Source organism: Anabrus simplex, chromosome X, assembly GCF_040414725.1.
Source record: "Anabrus simplex isolate iqAnaSimp1 chromosome X, ASM4041472v1, whole genome shotgun sequence".
NCBI lineage: Eukaryota > Metazoa > Arthropoda > Insecta > Orthoptera > Tettigoniidae > Anabrus > Anabrus simplex.
In genome coordinates this window covers 154207548-154230443 of record NC_090279.1, presented here as the reverse complement: position 1 = coordinate 154230443, position 22896 = coordinate 154207548, and the positions used below count along the sequence as shown (strand labels likewise).

General features: G+C 39.3%; 1 protein-coding gene across 8 annotated transcripts in view; it reads left to right on the top strand.

Annotated features, from left to right (window-relative positions):
- Nucleotides 1-8207, top strand: part of LOC136886732 (serine/arginine repetitive matrix protein 1) — a 104488-nt gene extending 96281 nt beyond the window's left edge. For 6 of the 8 annotated variants that reach the window (XM_068230737.1, XM_068230743.1, XM_068230740.1 and 3 more), the window contains one exon: nucleotides 7520-8207. In XM_068230737.1, coding sequence (XP_068086838.1) covers nucleotides 7520-7608 — 89 coding nt within the window. In that variant the 3' untranslated portion in view covers nucleotides 7609-8207. Of the gene's footprint in view, nucleotides 1-4375; nucleotides 7114-7519 lie in introns of those variants that run through there. The other 2 variants (XM_068230742.1, XM_068230741.1) reach the window with 1 other exon arrangement.
- The last annotated feature ends 14689 nt before the right edge of the window (nucleotides 8208-22896 follow it).

Sequence of the window (22896 nt, the reverse complement as noted above, 5' to 3'; positions counted from 1 at the left end):
TTTTTTTTTTTTAAGTACAGTGTTTATGTAGGATTTAGGCAGGAGAGTTAGATTTCGCCATTATATCCAGTACGTCGTTAAAAGCGATGTCTCTATAAATGGTTTTGACTGTACAGTATATACTGTATATCTCATTTAACCAAGAACAGTTCAACAGTTATTATGTTTTAATTATTTTAATGTGCCAAGCGTAAATTAAGAATTGTGATGTTTGGTGTTTATTATGCCATTGAAAAAGAGAACATTCTAAGTTATCGAAACATGTATGGCCATTAGTAACTTAATAAAGATTGTTGATAGTATTCACACACAAAGTGAAACCACAGGGTGTTTAAATAAATGAGTGATTAATTTTGAGTCATTATGGACCTGAGATAATCGACCATTATGGTTGAAATAAATAATATGTCATTAGTCGGTGGCATCAGAATAACAGAGTTGCATCCTGCTGATTAAGCAGTCAGTGGTCAGAACTATTATTGAAGATAACCGATGTTTAGGCCAAAGAAATTCTTAAAGATTATTAAATAAAAATACTTCCTGGATCAAAGCAATGTGTTAACAGCACCAAAAAAAAAACTGAGCTTTAAGCCAAGTTTTCCTTGACTTTCATCAGAGCAATGCAGACAATGGTCTGCTGATGACAGTTCTGTGCCGTTGTGGTGTTACGTTTATATTTTTGGAGTACAAGATTCCATGTACTATGAAGGGTGAGGAAGGTCCACCTATTTAATCCCGTTGATTTGAAGTTACTACATTTTATTAAAACTGGGGCTAGTTTCGACTCTTCTCAACTTGAGTAATCTTCAGGCATAAAAACCAAAAATGAAAAGGAATATCATGCAAATACAGTCACCAATAAAACGCTAAAATTGACATGCCTGGTATTTGCTGACATAAGGACATGTTTAAGCACATATGAGTCTTAGCTAAGCTGATATTAAACCTCTCATGCAACTAAATTTTAATGGGGTTAAGGACAGTTTATCCCCATGTTGGAAAAACTAGTCTCAGTACATAAAAACAATATGGATGAAAATAAGACAATACAATTTAAAACGAGGTGAAATGAACACATTAAAACTAGTATCTTTAATGCTAAAGATTATGGCAATTGTCTTTTTAATATATTCTTGAGTCGTGATTTATCTTGATGTCAGTTGGTCAACGTGTATGTAAGGAACATTTTTATTCCAATAAGTTGTGCCTTAGTGAATAAAAAAACGTTTATAAATTATTATGGGGCTGAAGGGGACATTTACATCTTGAATAAGTGGGCCTTCTGGTCCGATGAAATGATCCATCTTTATGAATTCATTGTGAAGTAAATGTCCCCAAGTGCTCGGGATCTGGTATGCGAACGGCACCAATAGGAATCTTAATGAAATATGCAACGATAAGATTCCATGTATTTGACAACTTGAAGCCGTCTTCCCTGTTACTCATTTGGGCACAACTTACCTAATCAATACCAATGATTTGAAGTTACTCTGTTTTATTAGAACTGGGACTTACAAGTCAAGGATAGCAGTCTCTTACAGGTGTGATTATCCTCGCCTGATTGGATAGTGTGTAGTGTGCAAGTGTTCTGATATGGCAGACTGGCTTATAACGTTTCCAGTGAAGGTGGATGAAAGAGAGACTACAACCACATGGGACGTTATGGATGCCTTTTCTTGATATTTACACAGGCCATGCAGGATGCAAGAAACCAACATATTCTCGAAGGAACCTTCATAAGTCCTCACACCACCTCTGCCAAAAAGCAGCCCCCTTCGAACATTATTTACTAGGTTGAATAACATTGCAGACAGTGATAACCATGAGAGTGTGTTAAAAAAACTGACAGCATCCATAAAGAACAACAGCTATAGATCAGGAGACATAGCACAAATTGTGAAGGTCAAGAAACCTAACATGGATAGTACAAACCAGGACTTCATAAATAAGTCCAGTTTACACCACAAATCCGAAGCTCAAATCGTTGTTTTCATCAGTCAGAGAAAAACCACTCCCTCTGAAATGCCTGGTATTTATGAAGTCCTGTGTGGTTGGGGTTGCTCGTTAATCATGAAGAAAGGCTTATTAGCACCAAGGTGAAGGAACGCATGAGACTGTTAAGAATGGCATGCTCTCATCCACCTTCACAGAAAATTATATGAACCAGTCTGCCATACCAGAACACTTCTGCAGTACAGTTCATGAAATCCTCTTTGACCAGGCAAGGGTCATTAGTCTTATAAAAGACTATTATGCTCAATTTGTGAGGGAAGTCATAGAGATAGAGCTGTGCCCAAATAACTTCAGCAGGGAAGACGGCTTAAAGTTATCAGTTACATGGAATCTTTTACTCCAGAAACATGAACGTAACACAACCGAGCCACACTGCAGAAACTGTCGGCAGAGGGCAGTGAGTGTGTAACTTCCATCCCAACCACCACAACACAGCGTAATGTGATCTCCCAAGTCCTGTTAGTTGGAGGCGTCAAATAAACAGTTTCACATAGCACCTCGTGGTGACCTGTCCAGTGGACTTCTAACACTCATTCCATGAAGCATTTCTATGCTTATTGTCAGCGTTAGACCATCATACGCATTGCCCTGATGGTCAATGAAATTTGGCAGAAAGCTTGGCTTCTTTTTGCTAAAGATTTGTTAAATAGCGTATTTCTCCGAATCCAAGACTACCCCCAATTTTTTCTTCAAAAAAAAAATGAAATCAGGCTTAAAATGTGCTTTGTGAAATCATATGAATGCCTGTCGTGTACAGTACGCATTTTTAGACTATATTTTGTCCTCACGCCAACACCAAACATTGGCTTTAGTTATGCCGTATTTTCTTACAGCTGGACAGTTATTCCTTATTTCCGTGAGTTTCATAAGCATTAAATTAAAATTGTCATCATACTAACTAAGAGAACCCGTTGAAAATATGCCGGCAATACCTGTTTCACATCTCTACAACGATCCATCAAGAAAATATTCGTGAGTCTATAAAACTGTTACAACCGGTACAACCGGTGCTGATAGACGCACGTCTCATGTGCCAACTTCGGCAGCTAGCGGTGTATAATGATGATACGGACGTTGAAGGTCGAGAAGTTTATTGCACCGTGGCATGGCCATTCCGCTGTTGCAATTTTTCACGCACATACCTCAGAATTTCATATTCGACTTCTTTAAAGCGTCCTTGTTGCAGGCCACTGAATACATTTTTTTGTATATTACGCATTTTTAAACTATCTTCGTCTTCACATTACCATGGAACATTGGGTTTAGTTATGCCGTATTTTCTTGCAGCTGCACAATTATTCTTTATTTCCGTGAGTTTCATAACCCTTAAGTTAAAATTGGCATCATACTAACGACGAGAACCTGTTGAAAATATGCCGGAAATACTTGTTCCATGTGACTTTACAGTACGACAAGCAATCAAGAAAATATTCCTGCTGCCTGTAAAAATTTTGCGAAGTGTCAGGTACAGTAGACACGTTATACCTCTACCACTGAGTGGCTACGGCCTTTCTAAGAATTGGAAGGCTCACACGTTTTGATGGCATTCTCCTGATTTGAGAAAATTTTTGCAGAGGCTAATACAGGGAGACTTTTAAATCTATTCAGGGGTTGTCGCTCATCCGGTCGCCCGCGCTGCGAGCCTGTTTCCTGCCAAGTAGAATGTCATTCTCTCTTCATGTTTCCAGAGATCCAGTAACATTACGCAGAGGCACTGTACAACCAGTTGCCCCGGTTAGCGATGTAGCCTATGGGCCTAATAAAGACACAGGCGTTAAAGGTCGAGTTTTATGCACGCTCAGGGAGTGAAGGGAAGCAGCGTAGTTCCCATGGTAGCTGCCAGGTTGCTCATTACTGTTAGGTCGCGTGTGCAAGACGACCCTTGATTTTTCACATGATATTCTGAGAAAAAGGCATTGTCTTGGATTCGGAGAATTATGGTATATACATGTGGCTTTGATCCAGCAAGTATATTTATTTAATAATGATAGTGAACCATGAAAATCTTTGTTCATTGATAAACTAAAGATGATTCAGTGCACTGATCTGATGAGTTTACATAGAAATATAGGCATGTTGGTGTGGTAAAACAGAAGTGATAAAATGAACAGTAGAGTAGTAGTGGTAATAGGCAACTGTAATTGGTTGAAATTCCTAGTATTCTTAAACTATATTGGTCACTGATTCATGAACTAAACTGTCTTTGAAAAAGTACTTTAATTGATGCTACATTTACTCTGTACATGAAGGATGAAAATTATTTCCAGCTCAAACTCGCTGATTTTCTTTCATGTTTGTTTTGTTGAACGTGTGTATACTTCAGTGTGACATGTGTAACGTGGAAATGTTTTCACTTCTTCAGGGCCCTGTAGATGGTTGGTGAAACAACGTGCCATCGTCTTTTAAAGACGCTTCAATATGTGATATTTAATTGTACAAATGTATACTTTATCATATATATATTAGTTATTTATAGAAACCAAATAAATAAATATAAGTAATGTATAAAAATGGAATGTTGTCAACCCCTGTGAAACAAGAGTTTTGAACTGCTCCTACATTGTTCACCATGGGGTGAGATACTTGTAAAGATGCAAGTTTTGTCCTTGGCTCACTGACAGGGCTTTTAACTTCATTAATAATGTTTAATTATCATTGTCTCCTGGGTGGGAGGGGGGTTCTTTTCTGTGAACAACATCGTAGTTCATTGTAGACCGTTATACATTTTGGCATTCGGTCTGCAAGCCTCTGTGATTCAGCTCTTTTTAAAACGAACTCTGTGACCTCGTACAGTTCTTTACCACATCATAATTTTCATTTCCCCTTGTCCGGCTCCTGCCAAATCGGGGTGTTGATGGTACTTCTCCACCATTGCTTCTCCTTCCACCATTCCTCTTCAGTAATTGTATTCAAGTCTTCTTTTTTCTTAGTCTGTTCTTAACAGACTCTATGCATCTTGCTCTGGGCCGCCCTCTTTCCTCTATCTTAGCCTTTAACACTCGTTTTGGTATCCTTCCCTCCTCCATCCTCGTAGCATGTCGAAAGCATCTCAATTTATTCTTTGCCGGGCTGAGTGGCTCAGACGGTTGAGGCACTGGCCTTCTGACCCCAACTTGGTAGGTTCGATCCTGCCTCAGTCCGGTGGTATTTGAAGGTACTCAAATACGTCAGCCTCGTGTTGGTAGATCTACTGGCGAGTAAAAGAACTCCTGCGGGACTAAATTCTGGCACCTTGGCGTCTCTGAAAACCATAAAAGTAGTTAGTGGAACATAAAGCAGATAACATTACAGTATTATTTTTATTATTATTAATTTATTCTTTTCCATCCTGTCACTCAGTTTTTCTACCCCTATCTCTTTTCTGACCTCAAGCCAGGCTGAGTGGCTCAGACGGTTGAGGCGCTGGCCTTCTGGCCGCAACTTGGCAGGTTCGATCCTGGTTCAGTCCGGTGGTATTTGAAGGTGCTCAAATACGTCAGCGTCGTGTCTGTACATTTACTGGCACGTAAAAGAACTCCTGTGCGACAAAATTCCGGCACCTCAGTGTCTCTGAAAACCGTAACAGAGTAGTTAGTGGGACGTAAAGGAAAGTAACATTATTATTATTATTATTATTATTATTATTATTATTATTATTATTATTATTATTATTATTATTATTATTATTATTATTATTATTATTATTATTCTGACCTCAACATGTCTTACTTCGTCTCTCCTTGTCTTCCCTACCATTCTCCACAAGAACTACTTCTCACAGGTTTGAATTTTACTCATTCCTTGCTGTTAGTGTCCAACTCTCTGATGCATACATTAATATAGGGGTATAATACATCTTGTACATTATCTCCTTACATTTCATAGGAACTTCTCTGTTCCATACAAAGTCCTTATATACATTCTGGCAGAATGTATTTCCCACTTGTACCCTTCTGCTGATCTCCTTATCCAACCTTGCATCTTGCATTGTTTCACTTCCCAAATATTTGAACCTCTCAATAACCTCACGGTTTTGTCCCTTGAGACTTCTCTTTCTTCTCTTGTCATCACCACTGTTTTGCTCCACTGATTTTTATATACCATATTTCTCAATATTTTCATTTTTCAGTTGGATTTGCACTTCTATGTTGAACTGCCCAGATCACTATGCCATCGATAAACAACAGTGTTTTCATATCTCCTGTATATGTGGCCTTTGTTTCCTTCAGAATTTCATCCATAACACTTTTAAACATAAGTGGAGACAATATACTTGCCTGTCTTAGTCCAGTTTAGTTTCTGTTCTCCCCACTGGAGTCTGGACACAGCTGGAACAATTTCTATACATTGCTTTCACTAATTCCCTTGATTGCTTCCCACATCCTTTCCTTTTCTCTTACAGTTCTTTACCTCTTATGTTTAAATCATTAAAAATTGAGTCTTAACTATCATTTTATTGGTCTCCCTCTGCTTCTTTTACCCTTGATTGCCAAGTCCATTATTCTCCTCCATTCGCCTCACGTAAAACCACCACCAAAGCTGATTCACTTATAGAAGTTCTTCATTCCTAGCTTGGCCTGTACCTCCTTGTTCTAAGTACCCTCTGCCATTGTTTTCTCCTAGTTGTACCTGTAATAATCCTCACTGCCTTCATCTGTTACTTCTAACTTATGAATGATATATCGTGAATCCAGTCAGGATTCACTCCCATACAGCGAGGTCTGTCTGCTCTGTTACATCCGCTGAATTTTGGAATCGGCAGCATTATGGGCTGTGGCAGAATCTTGTTAAAAATGTCCATGTTCTCTCATTATGTGAAAGTGAGAAAGAAAGAAATTGACAATTGCACTTCTACATGGAACAAAAATGAAATTTGTAGCTTATAACAATGAGAAAATCGAGTGAGCGAGTATGTTTCTGCATGTCATTAAAAAATATAGGCCCGATTATTTGCTGTGCTGTTACAGCGTGTCATATGCCACCTTTAGCATCATTTAATGGAACTTCACGGATAAAGAAGGGATTTTTCTGTTCTCCAGTATCTATTGTTTTGTGAAGCAATATGACCACCTGGCCTCATCAGAAAAAATTGTTAAATGCAGATCAGATTTATAAAATCCAATTACCAAAATTGACTCATTTACCATCATCAAGGGGTAGAATCTTGTTGCTTAGTAATAATAATAATAATAATAATAATAATATTCAACTATCAAGGTGGCCCCTCAATGAGCGTTGATGCCACCCTCCTGATGAACCTGGGAAACAGAAACGAGCTGGTTGGGGGCTGAGAAGAGATGGACGTAGAAGAACTGTTATCGATGAGGAGACAGGCTATCTAGTTGAAGATGGCTTTCCATGCTCCTTCCCCTATCCTTATTGTTAACCCTGTTATGTATTCCTTTTCGTGTTCCTCCTTTCTCTTTATATACGTATTGCTTTTGCTTCAAGAAAGTCAGATTTGTACCTATTTCAAGTCCTGGACAATTTGAGAATCTCTAAATAGGCTGTGCTCGGGTGTTACTAGGTGCAAGACCAATCTGCACGAATTGGGATATTCGGTGGATTCTGTTTTGTGTGGCCATGGTGAAGTGCAGACTACAGCCCATCTCCTAGATTGTCATCCTCGTCCTGCTACATGTACCGAGAAAGATCTGCTTGAGGCGACAAGGAACACACTCGACATTGCTAATTTCTGGTGCACCACAATAGGAATCTTTGGTGTAACTACATCTTTATGTATGGAACTGCTTCTGACACAATATAAATAATTAAAATCAGAATGTTGAGTCAGTTTAAAGAACATCATCTATCAAGTGTCCACCCCAGTGTTATCAGTTCAGAACTGTACTCCGTAGGAAGCAGACTACATTAGAGAACTGCTTGTTTCACAGTGGATGGAACTAACGACGAATGTGCATTGTTAGTTGCGTGTAGCTTTAAATGGTGTCTTTGTGTAAAGTAGTATAGCCACAAGAGTGAGTTACCTTCCAAGTTTGATATAGTCCCACTGATTCATGTGTTAAAATATTACAAGTTCTCCCTCCCAATAGTGTTGTGGAGTTTTATTTGAAACCCTTTGTGTTTTTACTGCAGACTGACAGCTTTAGTGGGTGCCTGATTTTTTGGTAACAGTACTAAGCACTAAAATAATTCTAAATGTCATTCTCCTTTCACTCTCTTCTTATTTAAACTAAGTTGAATGGTGAAATGTATTGGTTACCACAAAAATAATATGCTAGAATGAAGCCTCTTTGGCTCAGGCAGTAGCGCGCTGGCCTCTTTCTGCAGGGTTCCATTGTTCAAATCCTTGTCACTCCAAGTGAGATTTATGCTGGACAAAGCGAAGACGGGACAGGTTTTACTCCAGATAAATTGTTTTTTCCTGTCCTCTTTCATTCCAGTAAAACTCTCCAGTATGATTTGATTTCATCTGTCATTCATTAATCATTGCCCCAGAGGAGTGTGACAGGCTTCGGCAGCCAGCACATTTCCTATTCTCACTGATAGATGGAGGCTTCATTCATTCCATTGCTGACCCAGTCAATGCCTGAAAACAGGCTAAGGATTTTTCAGTATGCTAGGATGTCAACTATCTGGATTAGTTTGGACTGGAGATTATCCATATTAACAAGTCTGGATAATCTGAATAATTTAGAAATAGGCTAATAAATGAATACAAGCTCCCTAATCTGTACAAACCTTTATTTTGACACAAACAAGAAATTAAACATCACTATTTAGGCTCTTAAAATCAATACCAGTACTGTAAGTTTCTTTTTTGTTTCAAACATAATTGTTGTTTGAAACACAATCACATAGGCCAATTTCAGTTCGGCAACATTTTCACACCATTCAAAGCAGGGACTGGCTGCATAAGGATTGGCATTACTAGCATCGCTCATACCTCAGTTACTTTCATATTGTCAAAGCCAAGGATAAGACAGAGACAGATCAATGAAAGTAACAAGATTGCTGTAGCCTATACCAGAAGACATAGTGCACTGTAAACACTACGTCCTGCCAGCAAAGGCATAGTCAAAGAGTTACAACTTGCAAATAGGAACGTACCGCCTAGAACAAAATCCTGAGTTGGGGAAAGCTTGGAAATTTCAGGAACGACATAATGGACCATTTATTTTTCGTAAATGCTATTCATTCCTAATCAGTGAAGTGCTAGTATAAAGGCCATTCAGAAAGAAACGAACTGGAGGCTATAAAATGAAAACCTGTGCCATTATTTCAAGAGTATTGCCCAGCACTGTTGAGGCACTTGTCCCACTGTGACACAAGGCGGTGAATGGCCATCTCGTAAAATTCCTGCTGCTGCATTCGTAACCAGTTCCAAACGTACTGCTCGACGTCATCCGAGGTAAATCATTTGCCTCTCAGAGCCTTCTTTAGCTCACCTTGGACTTTTTGGGTCGCGGCAACTCTGCACGCTTCCACTGGAGACTTTGTCTTTTTTCTTGGGTTTGAAATGATGACACCATACCTCGTCTCCAGCAACCACTCGTGACAGGAGCTCATCCCCTTCTTTGGCATAGCGCAGCAGATGTTCAAGAGAGGTCCATTCAACGTGCTTCCTGTGCTGGCTGAATACTGTCGGGCACACATTGGGCGCAATTTTTGGGAAATTTCAGTCTGTCCTTAATGATGGCATGAATACTTCCGACGCTCACTCTGATCTCTGCAGCAATGGCTGCTACCATAACTCGCCGGTCTTGCATAATGAGGGCATCCACCTGCTGGACAATGGTATTGGTAATGCGGTGTGGCGTTCCAGACCGTCCATCATCGGCCAACGACATGCATCCTTCCCTGAATCGCCTTGACACTTGCAACGAACATGCAGTGTTCTCCATACACTTGTGCCATTTTTCAATCTAGTTTCGTTCCCCTCACTCCTGCTGTCAGGAAATGCTCTACACCCCTTTGCTCTTCTTTTGAAGCCTCCATTTCACTGTTGTCAGCACGACTGGGTACAGTGGAAGATCAATGGATGCACGTGCTCGCTCTGTCGTCATGTGGTGTGCACCCATGTCCCTCCAGTGGCGAGTTTAAGCCCTCAGCGCCTTTGTAGGGACTGCACCTTCTTCCACAGGCAATTGCATTACGATCCTTTCAGAAGTTTTCATTTTATAGCCTCCAGCTCATTTCTTTTTGAATAGCGCTCATAGTTTGTAGACATGATATAGTGGAATTAGAAAAATAAGTAAATTATCTATTTTTTTCATTCCTCACATTCTCAGGATTTCCCTGAATCAGGGTTTTATTGTAGACCAGGGATGGCAAAGCTATGACGTGTGCCATTAGGTGACACGCGAAGACTACTTCTGTGGCACATCAGACAACATACTAACATACTTTAATGTTTTTACTCTTCTTAATTTCCTTGGAAAAATTTAATTTATTTCTTGACTTATGATTTTCTTCAGTTCCTCTAAGATGCGAGTAATGTCTCTCTCATCTTCTTTGCTCCTTATATCAATCAGTCAGTCAGTCCGTCAGTCAGTCATCACTGATCTGAATTCAGGACTGTTGCCCAGGTGGCATAATCTTCTCTTAAATGATTTCAAATTACTTCAAAATTTAACGTTTCTCTTGATAAATTATCCCGTTCTCTAATTCCTTTTCCTCATCATCGTTTTCGTTACCCCTTGTCCAGCTCCTGCCAGATCGAAATGTTGATGGCACTTCCAGACTCTCATTCCACCACTCCTCTTCAGTAATTGTATTCCAGTCCAGTCTTTTTTTTTCCTTATACTGTTCTTGACAGTCTTTCTTGCTCTGGGCCTCCCTCTTGCCCTCTTTCCTTCTATCTTAGCCTCCAACACTTGTTTTGGTATCCTTCCTCCATCCTCATAACATGTCCAAAGCATCTCAATTTATTCTTCTCCATCCTATCACTCGGTATTTCTACCCCTATCTCTTTTCTGACCTCAACATTTCTTACTCTGTCTCTCCTTGTCTTTTCTACCATACTCTTCAGGAACTTCATATCACTGGCCTGAATTTTACTCTCATTTCTTTCTGTCGAAGTCCAAGTCTATGATGCATACGTTAATATAGGGGTGTGGTACATCTTGTACGTTATCTGTTAACAGTTCATAGGAACTTCTCTGTTCCACACCAGGTTTCTTACATTCTGGTCGAATGTATTTTCATCTTGTACCCTTCTGCTGAACTCGTTATCCAGCCTCGTATCTTGCATTATTTCACTTCCCAAATACAGTACACGCCGCTTATTTTGATCACTCTGGGATGCAGATAATTTGATAACATTGACTGATTGATAACTGTAGCCAAAAAATAAAAATTGATAGGTCGCCTTCTGTATTTATTTATAACTTACATTCACTACAATGAAACATGCACCGGTACACAGCACTGCAATACAGTTAACTGTTTTCAGCTATGTAAAATAGTCTTTGCTTGTTGTTTGCTTCTGGTTGTCTCTCAAAAAGTCCATTAATGAATCTTGCATATTTATGTTTTTGGAAGTCCACTGACCTACGCTGAACACCTCATCACAAGATATCTAGCTCCTGTTGCATTTCAGCATTCGTTGATGTTTGAGAATTCGGAAGCAATTTTAGGCCATTCCTCTTCTATCCACCTGTAAGCAGTGACAGAATCAGCATCCTTCTGCTCACCATGCGTTCGTTTGTATGTTATATTTTCTCATTTCTTCCAATGGTGAAACCATCCTTCTGTTGCCACAAAATTATTTTTCCCAATTTTTATGCTAGTTCTTTGGCCTTTTTTGCTGCATCAGAGGACCGTCAACACGAGCATCTTTATCACGAAATTTGAGAGCCAAAGTTTTATAGCTGATTCAACTTGACCGTGTTTTCCACCACGATTTTGCTTACAGTTGAAGATTTTGTTTTCTTTTGCTGCATTAAGAATATTGTCTCGATTTGTCAATAGCTTGCACAGAAGAGGTTACAAAATTCGTAAATTCATACCAGCGCTGTGTTGACTCGTAGGCAATTTGTCATAACGTTAATTCTCTTTAATGGTTAAGTCTGTACGTTTCATTTTCACACTAGCCATCACTGCACCTAAGAACTTCACAGTGCGAAAGCTTTAGTAAGACTCGAGTGAGTGGTCCTTGGCTAAAGTACCGTAGGCTAAGGGAAGAAACAAAGAGTAAGTGTATGTAGGAGGGTTACCACCTGCGCTGACCGGTTTTCTACCATACACCTGCTACAAAAAGATGAGACGTGAAAGTGGCCTTTAAGACAGGCGCAATGTAAAAACAGATTTTTAAAGGTTGGGAGCATTGTCTTTCTGCGCACTCTACTCGCATACTTGAGAATGAAATCATTGAAAACAAATGTGATAACATAAACTGAATTCGTGAAGATTTTCAATATTTCAGTATTTGTCCGTACGGGACTTCATAAAAGTGATTATATAATATGGTTGATAACATTATCCGTGATTACAATAAACGGCGACCACTGTATTTGAAATATTCAACAGCCCCAAGGTTTTGTTCCCTGATACTAACGATTCCTCTTTCTATAAATGAATATTTGCCCCTATTTGTCCTTTTGAATTCCAACTTTATCTTTCCTAGCTTTAAAAACTCCACTCAGGCTTGTATACTATAGGTGGGCCGGCATAAGGTTGCACTTGACAGTTGTAAGTCATGTTGGCACCACTACAAAAGTGAAATGAAGAACGTCACCCGTCAGTCAGAATCACCAATCCACAACTTTTATGTCAGATACAGTTGCGCATTTTATTCATGTTAATTCGTATTTAATTCCGTATAGTGTTCATAATATTTTATTTGCCTACACAAATATGAGCATTTAAAATATATTATAAGGTTTAAACGAGCTACAAAACAAATACGAACTATTTTCAGTTGATTGTTGTTGGCAATATAGGTAGTATAGTGGTGCCATCTATAAGTAGCTTGACTACTGTATTGAAGTGTTGCCGTTTTGTCTGTCGCCGCTAGCACGTGGTCGGGTGTGATTCGCGCGTTTATGAAAGTTTTGTTTTCATTTTGAGATAATTGTGAAATTTTATTTTAACGAATGCAGTGCGATGTCTCGGAAATGACAACATAGTCATGAAGCGCGAAGTGATAATCCTTTGAGCCGCGGAGTGTCCCTTAATAGTTAGGCATTAGAATTAGTGCGGAGAACTCGTGAGTTTTACGAGAGGGAGACGAAATTCGTACGCTTGTATAGCCGTCTCTCCGTTCCTGTAGATCATGTTGTGGATCGCATATCTCAAACATTAGGGCTTTCAAAGCGTACTGTAATTCAAAAAGGTGTTCGCCTCCAAGAACAGAAGGAAAAAGTGACTGGGGTACATAGCAATAGCGAAAACGGGGCTGATAGTAGGGACTTGTTTCACAGCACTCCGGGATAGAAACGAATTAAGCTATCTCCTGTAATAGGAATTAATTCTTTCCAGGCTGATGCAATACGAAGACACAAGTACGATTTTTACAGCTCAAAGTCCCATCTGTCATTGTTATGGACAATGCACGTTACCACTCCGTAATAATGGACAAGACCCCTTCTTCGAGCGCCCGTAAAGAACTGTAAGTGGAATGGCTGCAGTAAAGAAATATCCCAGCGCATATGTGTACGACTAAATTAGTCGACACCGGGCGAGTTGGCCGTGCGGTTAGGGGCGCGCAGCTGTGAGCTCGCATCCGGGAGATAGATGGTTCGAATTCCACTGTCCACAGCCCTGAAGATGGTTTTCCGTGGTTTCCCATTTTCACTCCAGGCAAATGCTGGGGGTGTACCTTAATTAAGACAACGGTCGCTTCCTTCCCATTCCTAGGCCTTTCCTGTCCCATCGTCGCTATAAAACCTATCTGTGTCGGTGCGATGTAAAGCAAATAGCAAAAAAAAAAAAAATAGTCGACGAGGTAGCGAAGGAACAACGGCACGAGGTTATTAGGTTGCCGCCGTACCACTGTCACTTCAACCTCATTGAGTTGGTACGGTATGGGGTGAAGTAAAACATTACGTACGCACTTATAACACGTCCTTCACAGTTACTGAAGTGGAAGGACTGTTCCGGGAGAGTATTGCTCCAATGGATGCGGCTTTGTGCAGGAAGAAATGTAGCCATGTCGCAGCATTCATTAATTCGGCAATGGCAATACATGGCATCATCAGTGACTCTCAGGAGTTGATGATCTGCCTAGACGATGATGACAGTGACAACGAAGGCGACGGTAGTGATGGCAGTGAACTGGAGGGTATCGAGCCTCTGCCTTTGTGAATCAGGTATGAAAATAAGGTTTCTGAAATTTCGTAAATTTTATAGAATTTACTTGAAACATTTTGTGTTAGCACCGGTGTATATTATTCTAACATTTATTGGTGAAGGTGTATATGAAGTGAGATCCTTGTCGGCCGATTTCTTCCGTGTTTTCTAACATCGCGACAATAAGAACTTCGTAGTATATTTATCTCGTATAATTTTGTGATGAATAATCGGCGAGTTGAAAGTTCAATTTTTGTCGGCAGATTTCATTTGTATTGTGTATCATCGCGATGACATTAAAAACATTTCTCCCATGTTTTTAAAAACACGTGTCGTGCAATCAGCTGTTGTTACAGCGGCAACATCGCTTCGTGCGCCATTGCAGTGTGACCAATATTGTGCGCAGCTGTCATGTGCAACCTTACGCCGGCCCACCTATAATGTCTTTCCACGTCATTTCTCCACCGACAGCTCAGAACATCCCGCTTGGTCAAGCAGCTCGTTTCCCTTCTCCCAAGTCCTTCCACCCTAGAATTTGCAACATTGTCATAACTCTGCTCTTTTGTCAGAAATCACCCAGCACAGAACATGCTTCTTTCCTTTGAGTCTTCTCCAGTTCTCGAATCAAGTAATCCTGGTGTAGATACCATATACTGAAACACCTTCTGCTTGTTCTTCATTTCCCGTTTCCAGTCTTCTGGATCGGGCTGTGAATCAAGGACCTCCACAGTTTTCTCTTTCTCCACCACTCCCTTCCTCCGATATTTCTTCTACTTTTACTCCTCTTTTCTCTATACTCTCCTTCACTGTATCCATCCACCTCTTTCTGTGCCTTCCCCGTTGTCTTCCTCCTCTTATTTTCTCCATAAACACTTGCTTTAGAACTCTATTCTCTTCCATTCTCGTCATGTGTGTCCATACCATTTCAGTTTACTGGTCCCTACCTTATCTTGCAGTTTAGGGAATCCAATTCTCTCTCTGATTTCTATGTTTCTGATTTTATCCCTTCATGTCTTCCTAATTAATCCTCTAAGGGATTTCATCTCAGTTGCTTGGATTCTGCTTTCATTATGTTGTGTTGTTGTCCAAGTGCCCATCGCGATTATCAAAATTGGTGTGTAATGCACTGAGTACAGAATTTTCTTACATTTCTCTGGAGCATCCCGGTTCCACACTATACCTCTCACACACTGGTAAAACCCATTGGCTTGTTGGATTCTGTTTCCAATTTCTTCATTTATTTTCCCATCTTCTGCAAGTATACCCTTCAAATATTTGGAGCTTTTGACAACTTCTAATGGTCTTCCATATACTTCTCTATTCCCTCTCGTCATCACTACTGTTTACTCTTCTCCACACTTATTTTTATTCGATATTGTTCTCCATACAGTAACTAAACTGGTACACTCCCCGTTTCCCAAAACATAATTTATAAATTGCAGTCCAGCTAAGCTTGTTATGGAATAGAATACATTAGAACCACTATTAGCTGTAGCTTTTTCATCATAATACTGTGTATGAGCTGTTTAGCTCAGACTGATGACACACACTCAGTTTAACAAACCTTTGAATTCCCAGCTGACAAGCTGGGCCATGACCATAGCCAATACCACAGCTGGTCTAAACCCATCACGTGCACAGGCTACCCAAATTCCTCCTGCCTCTCATTTCACAAAAATAAAAGCATGTTAAACCGAGATTAAGGTTTCTCCAAAATCCATAACGGTAGTTAGGACATAATACCAATAACAGCCTTCTAATCTTAAGGTTTGTTTTTCACCAAAAAATCAGGCCTCTTGGCACCGGATACCTGAATATTTTTAAAAAATGTGTGTATTTATTTGATTTATTTATTATTTGTTTTTAAGCCAAAAGCAAAATTTGTCATGATATTTATTTTAATTGTAATGTTTTTGTTAGTTATGAGTGAGACTCTGTGGCCAGTCTGTTAGTTAATGAAGTTCCTTTTATTTACATCATTTCACAAGCCTCACCTCAGGTAATGAGCAAAGGGTTTTTTTATTTTTTATTATTAACTGCATTCAAATGAAGATATACTATTTTCTTGTCTCTAGTAACTTTGTTACTTACTAGTCTAAAGTCGGTCATGTTCTTGCGTTGTGTATCTCTGTGGCAGCTAGATTTTGTTATTTGTTTTCTGTACCTGGGTACCTTGGAATTTCTAATTCAGGAAGCTGATTGGTAAGAAGTGACTGACAGAGACAGAATTGTGGCTGTCAACTTGCCTGCACAGAAATAGCGTGTTCTTTTTTCAAGTCTTTGATGTCGAAATTGTGTGCCTTGTTAAAATGTGATAAAGTATTTAATATTCCTGTGAATGTTAAGAAGAGTTGTATCGAGTTCCTCGTTCTACTCTACATGGCGTGTTTTCATTCTCGTTAAGATTGCGATTTGAAGATGTATTTGTGACGTTGAAAGTCTGTTATATATGTAAATTTGATTTTAATTGTTTCCTTCACTGCGTATTACCGCTTTGGTATACGATTATTACGCTTGAAAAGATGTCAGGGGTTGTAATTATTTCTTTACATTTTAAGTTATTAATTTAAGAATCTGACATATGAGTGAAATTGTACATTCTTACCTTTTACTTCAAATCTTTTGATTATGAAAGATTTTTGTCTCCTGACGATCCTAGGGGAGGAGAATTCATTATCAAATCCCAAAAGCAACAGCATTTTTCTCTCTACCGTTTTATATACTGGGTGTGTGGTAAATGGTAGAGCCCAATAGTTTCAAAGGTATAGTCCAATAAAATTGCTGTGAAAGTGAGTTGCTGGCAACGCTTGTGGCTAGAATGTGGCATGAACGTGACTTGGCACGTGCTCGGTCAAGCAGCGGCTCCGCCTACCTCACTTGTCCGATGTGTATAGCAGAGGAAGCTGGGAGATGACTTTCTTAGCATACGCGCACTAGGGTGTCCTTTATTTAATAACTTGGAAATATTTGAACGCTCGCCCTTCAGTTTTGTTTGAATTACTCTAAAATATGTCTGTAAAAATTTTTATTGAGATCGGAGCATTTAAACTCATGCCGACTTGAGCTGGAAGTCACATGAAGAACAAGTCCGGACTTAACACCCCGTGCTGGGTCAGGCCTGAGCCTATCAGTACGTGCATTGTCATCCATCATGTCACGTGTTTTCGGGTCGCTATTGTTAACATAATGTCATATCAATTATGCAGTGCCAGATAATGTGTATCTTGAATAGGAGATATAAAACACCAAATAACTGGACACAAATTACGATCAAATAGACAAGTACTTGAAGTTTTAACACACCTAAGGTAAAATTAACTGTCGGTGTAAGTGCTAATCTTGTGGTTCATGAGTGCATAATATTTTGGGAGAAAGACAGAATTCTGAAAAGAGTTGATAAGCATTGTTCACAAAAACTTATTAACTTGTATTCGAAGTGGAGAAAATTGAAGAGAAAAAAAACGCACAAACAAATGTGAAGACATTTTTAAGCACCGTAAAGAGAGGTTTAATGATCTGTTTGATATTGCACATGCAAACTCTCTACAAAGGATGAAGTTGGAAGAAGGCTGATGTTTTTAGTTTGGTAGAGAGAGTCAAGACGTAAAGGCTACGGTGCAGAAGTAGACAAAAACTTGCGGATAAAGAAGAACGGGTGAGGCAAGGAAATTAGAAAATTACATCTCCTAATTCAATCTTATCTTCATTTCATTGAAAACAATAGACAACTTTGTGCCAACCAAAAGCAGAGAACTGTTCTCTTACCTGAAGACTGACACGAGTTTTATTCAAGAATGTCCTTCGACATGGACAAACAACACTTCATATTTAGAGGCTCAAAGGATAGTTATGGATTTTAAGGCTTTGAATGACCGAGCTTGATAGCTGCAGTCGCTTAAGTGCGGCCAGTATCCAGTATTCGGGAGATAGTGGGTTCGAATCCCACTGTCGGCAGCCCTGAAGATGGTTTTCCGTGGTTTCCCTTTTTCACACCAGGCAAATGCTGGGGCTGTACCTCAATTAAGGCCACGGACGCATTCTTCCCAATCCCAGCCCTTTCCTCTCCCATCGTTGCCATAAGACATATCTGTGTCGGTGCGACGTAAAGCCAATAGAAAAAAAAAGCTCTGAATGACTGTGCTGTTAAATTAATGCAACTGAGTGTAGATGAGGAGGAAAAGCAATTTGTGTTGTCTTCAAGAAGATCGTTCACTGTACCTAGATTGCAGGAAAGAAACACCGATAAGAAAGAATCTCGTTGCCAGAAGACCTATTTGTGTCAGTGTGACGTAAAGTAAATAGCAAGAAAGTATCCACAAGAATACTAAACACCATAATATATTCTGAAGAGTGAAAATGTATTATGAGGGCAGATCAAATATAAACTGCAATTTTTTTAAATTTTATTGCATCAACCAAAAAAAATACACAGATGGAGATCACTTTTCTACATAGTGCCCTGCCTTCGATACGCATATTCTTCATCGGATTGGTAAGTTTTTTATGCCATCCTGACAGGAAGAAGAGGGACGTGTGCGGAGCCAGTTGCGCTCAGACTCTTCTACATTTGCATCACCGGGCGAGTTGGCCATGCGGTTAGGGTCGCGCAGCTGTGAGCTTGCATCCGGGAGATAGTGGGTTCGAACCCCACTGTCTGCAGCCTTGCTGATGGTTTTCTGTGGTTTCCTATTTTCACACCAGGCGAATGCTGGGGCTGTACCTTAAGGCTACGGCCGCTTCTTTCCCACTCCTAGGTCTTTCCTGTCCCATCGTCGCCATAAGACCTATCTGTATTGGTGCAACATAAAGCAAATAGCAAAAGAAAGTCTGCTTGCATTGTCATTGGACCGCTGTCGTCCTAGGTCTTGTTTGATTGGTCCAAACAAATGGTAGATGTAGGAGTCTGTCAAACTTCCTGACATAAAATTTTTTTGTTTCTGATTGAGGAACCCACCTAGCACACAATTTTCTGAAATGGAGTTCATTGTGGGTGATGGTTTGAACACTTCTGTAACTTATTCCTATAGCTGAAACAATCAGCAAAAATTTTATTAGCCGATCTTCACCATTAATGTCACGAATGGCAACTGTTGACTGCAGTGATGCTTGTCCAGAGTCTTCTTTCGTGAGGTTCATTTTCCACAGCTTCTCTTCCTGCCACAATTTTTTTTAGCCCAATCATACACTGGAGTCTACGAAAGTGTTTCTTCCCCAAACTGGGCGCGGAGCCATCTCGAAATTTCAGCAGCAAGAAATTTGATAATGATGCATTGCGCAACAGACGTGTGTACCTCTTGCTCAATCATGGTGTACTGAAGCAGCCCAGCTCTCCACAGTCGTTCGCGCTTGCTAACCCCTTCTGCAGACACCCCCACCAATCAAAGCCTGCCTCAGAATTGAAAGATAAGAATTTCATTATGGTCTGTATTGAACAGAGATCACAATTAAAATTAACAAAATTATGTAATGGTTCCACCTTTTCAGCACATGTAAACTTAGTAACGTAAGGTTACATCACTAGTTAATCATAAAAGGTACCGGTTTGGACCCAAATTCCGGGTCATTATCAGGCGATCACTTAAAAACAGGAAAGAAAAAAATGCAGATAAGTAACCAGTAATGTGGAATTTTTCACCAGACGTAAGTTCGTGTGGAACAGTGTAACACCTATGAATGTAGCACTATTTTTTAAAAGTTTTTAAATCTTGAAGAGGAGAAAAATAACTCGAGAATGAATCTTGTAATCGTTGCCAGGCGTAAGTTATTTATCTGTGCCTTTTTTGATTGGTTGATGACCCAGAATTTTGGTTTAAACCAGTACCGTTTGATTAACTAGTGATGTAACATTACATTACCAAGTTTACATATATTGAAAAGGTGGAACCGTTACATAATTTTATTAATTTCAATTCTGCCTCAGAATTATTACTAACAGCAGCGGTACATTCAATTTCCTGTTTATATTTGATCCGCCTTCGTAAATTGTAATGTGAAGTTAGATATTAAACATATATCAATAGCTTTTCCACTGAACTAAAACTACAAAACCTTTAATTACTAGCATTCAAATTATGTGCTCAAGTCGGCACGTGTTAATATTGATGTATATAAATGAAATTTTCTTTTGGCGTAAATCTGACCGAATTGAAAATGTTTAAGGGACGAGCCCAAAAAATTAGCATAAACTTTTTATTTCTGCAAAATAAGGGACACCTTCATGCATACGTTCGCTTTCCCAGGACTGTTCACAACACAACCACGTGTAGGTATTGTGCAGTGTTGCAAAGTTTTGTTTCCAGACTGTACTCGGTGATCATTCCTTTGACATCCAGCATTCTCCTGAGTTAATTTTGCTCTACCATTACCAAACACCCTGTTTAGACATAAATCTTGACTGACAGGATACGCAGCCCTACTCAAGGAGGGCCGTAACATGATGAGCTGGAGTAAACTGAACATCTTGTCTTAAGAGTACTTCACAGCAGCTGTTGAAGATGTTCACCATTCGTATCTAAGCACAAGTTGTAGCGGCACAGGAAGGTCTGGAAAACTCGCTACAGTTCATCTTGGCTTGTACAGCATATTACACTTGAGATCTCTTGTTTGAGAGCCTGAAGATTGCAAGGATTGATCCTGAACACTTTTTACGTACCCCAAAGATAATAATCACAAGCAGCCTAAGCTCACTTCGGACTTTTTTTTAAATGGATCGTGTTCCTTGCCACTTCATGCACAACTGCACCACGGTATATTATGATGGCCATGCACCCGGATGAAATTTTGTAAGCATATTTTGAAATGACTTACCGTACCTTTGAAGATACATCTTAGCAGAGAATAATCGTTGTCTTGTTTATCACATTTTCACTGTAACACGCCTTATATGTTCAGATACAAATCCTCAGCTGGCTGACAGGAGTTGAAAGTTTCTCTAGTTATCTTTCAGCAAAGCTCCTGTACTTAACCCAGTGATCCCAAGCCCCTGACCATCATATGGGACCTCTTGCAGCCATGTATTTCCTGATGTGTTAGGTTTGCCTCGCCTAATATGAACAAGAAATTTAAAAATTATTTCACCGGGCAAGTTGGCCGCGCATTTAGGGGCGCGCAGCTGTGAGCTTGCATCCAGGAGATAGTGAGTTCGAACCCCCACTGTCGGCAGCCCTGAAGATGGTTTTTCGTTTTCACACCAGGCAAATGCTGGGTCTGTACCTTAATTAAGGCCACAGCCACTTCCTTCCCACCCTTAAGCCTTTTCTGTCCCATCATTGCCAAAAGACCTATCTCTGTCGGTGCGGCGTAAAGCCAGTTGTAAAAAAAAGATTCTTATTCCGCATGATGATAAAGATATAACACCACCACTCAAAAATCACTGGTAATGTCCACCTTGTCAGAACTACTAAAAATGAATTAAACTGTCATACATGTTTCTAGAACCACAGTCATTTCTTCATCAACAACTAAAAAAAACACCATATAATCTGTTAATTCGAATCAAAAACATTAACAATATACTATCAGATAAGTTTTGGATGTTAAGGAAAAGTCATATTTCTTTCCCAAGTTCATTTTACCCGAAATTAACTGTGAATGATTCCTCCCCTGACACCGTTTATAGCAACTTTATGTTGCATGTAAAAGCATATTTCAGCCATTTATATTGTTTTGGTCATATTCTGCTCATTTTTGTGATATGTCGTATTTGATTATACTTTAAGCACTTTTGTTTAAATTGAGGCATCGTTTTAAACTATCTGCGTAGAGTTTCAAATACAGAATTTCAAAATACTAAGTAAACATATTTTTCTTTTTCTCCAAAGTAGATAAGTAGCAGGTTAAGAAGACATGATTCCAAGAAAGAGAAACAGATAGCAAAAAAAGTGCTAATACTCTGGATTTTTTTGTTCGTTTTTGTTTTGGGAAAACGTAGCGAGAACTGCGTGTCAGAGCTATGATACTGAATGAAGGTATAAGCTTCTAACGTACCTACTGCAGCTCTGTCAGCTTGTATGATTAAATGTGTCTGCTGTTTTATCGCTAATCACTTTTTGGCACGTTTAATGTTCGTAATACTCTGATACTTGCTACCTATCTCTAAAATGCTTAAGTCATATTTTACCTTCATTTAGGTCATATTTGGTTAGTTTTTTAGGGCATAGGCCTATTTGTTTGCATATTTTGTACTTCTTTAGGTCATAAACATCCGAACCCTAATTATAAATTAAAATACTAGAATTGTCATCTAAATAAAATCTTTTAACACCTCTTCTTCTTAAAATATTCTGATAATGTCTCTAGAAACAATGTGTGCATTGAAAATGTAAAACTTACTATTTATATTGCAGCTCCTTATGTACTCTTAGTCTGCTGAAAATACCTCCAAAATAGCTAACAATTTTTTAGCCGGGTTGTGATTAAGCTTTCCATTGCAAGTTGTGACTGCTTGTATACAATCAAAACTTAAATAATGCTTCTGACCTCGACTCACAAATCGATGTAATCTTGCCTTTCTTTCTCACGGAACATGCGAGTCAGTTTTGTTGTAACTCACTCCTTTGTTACCTGTGTGGCTTCTTGTATACCAGAATAATATCCAGCTACCAGAGATTTTTCAGTGTTGTTATTAGATATAATTCAATACGGACCAAAATA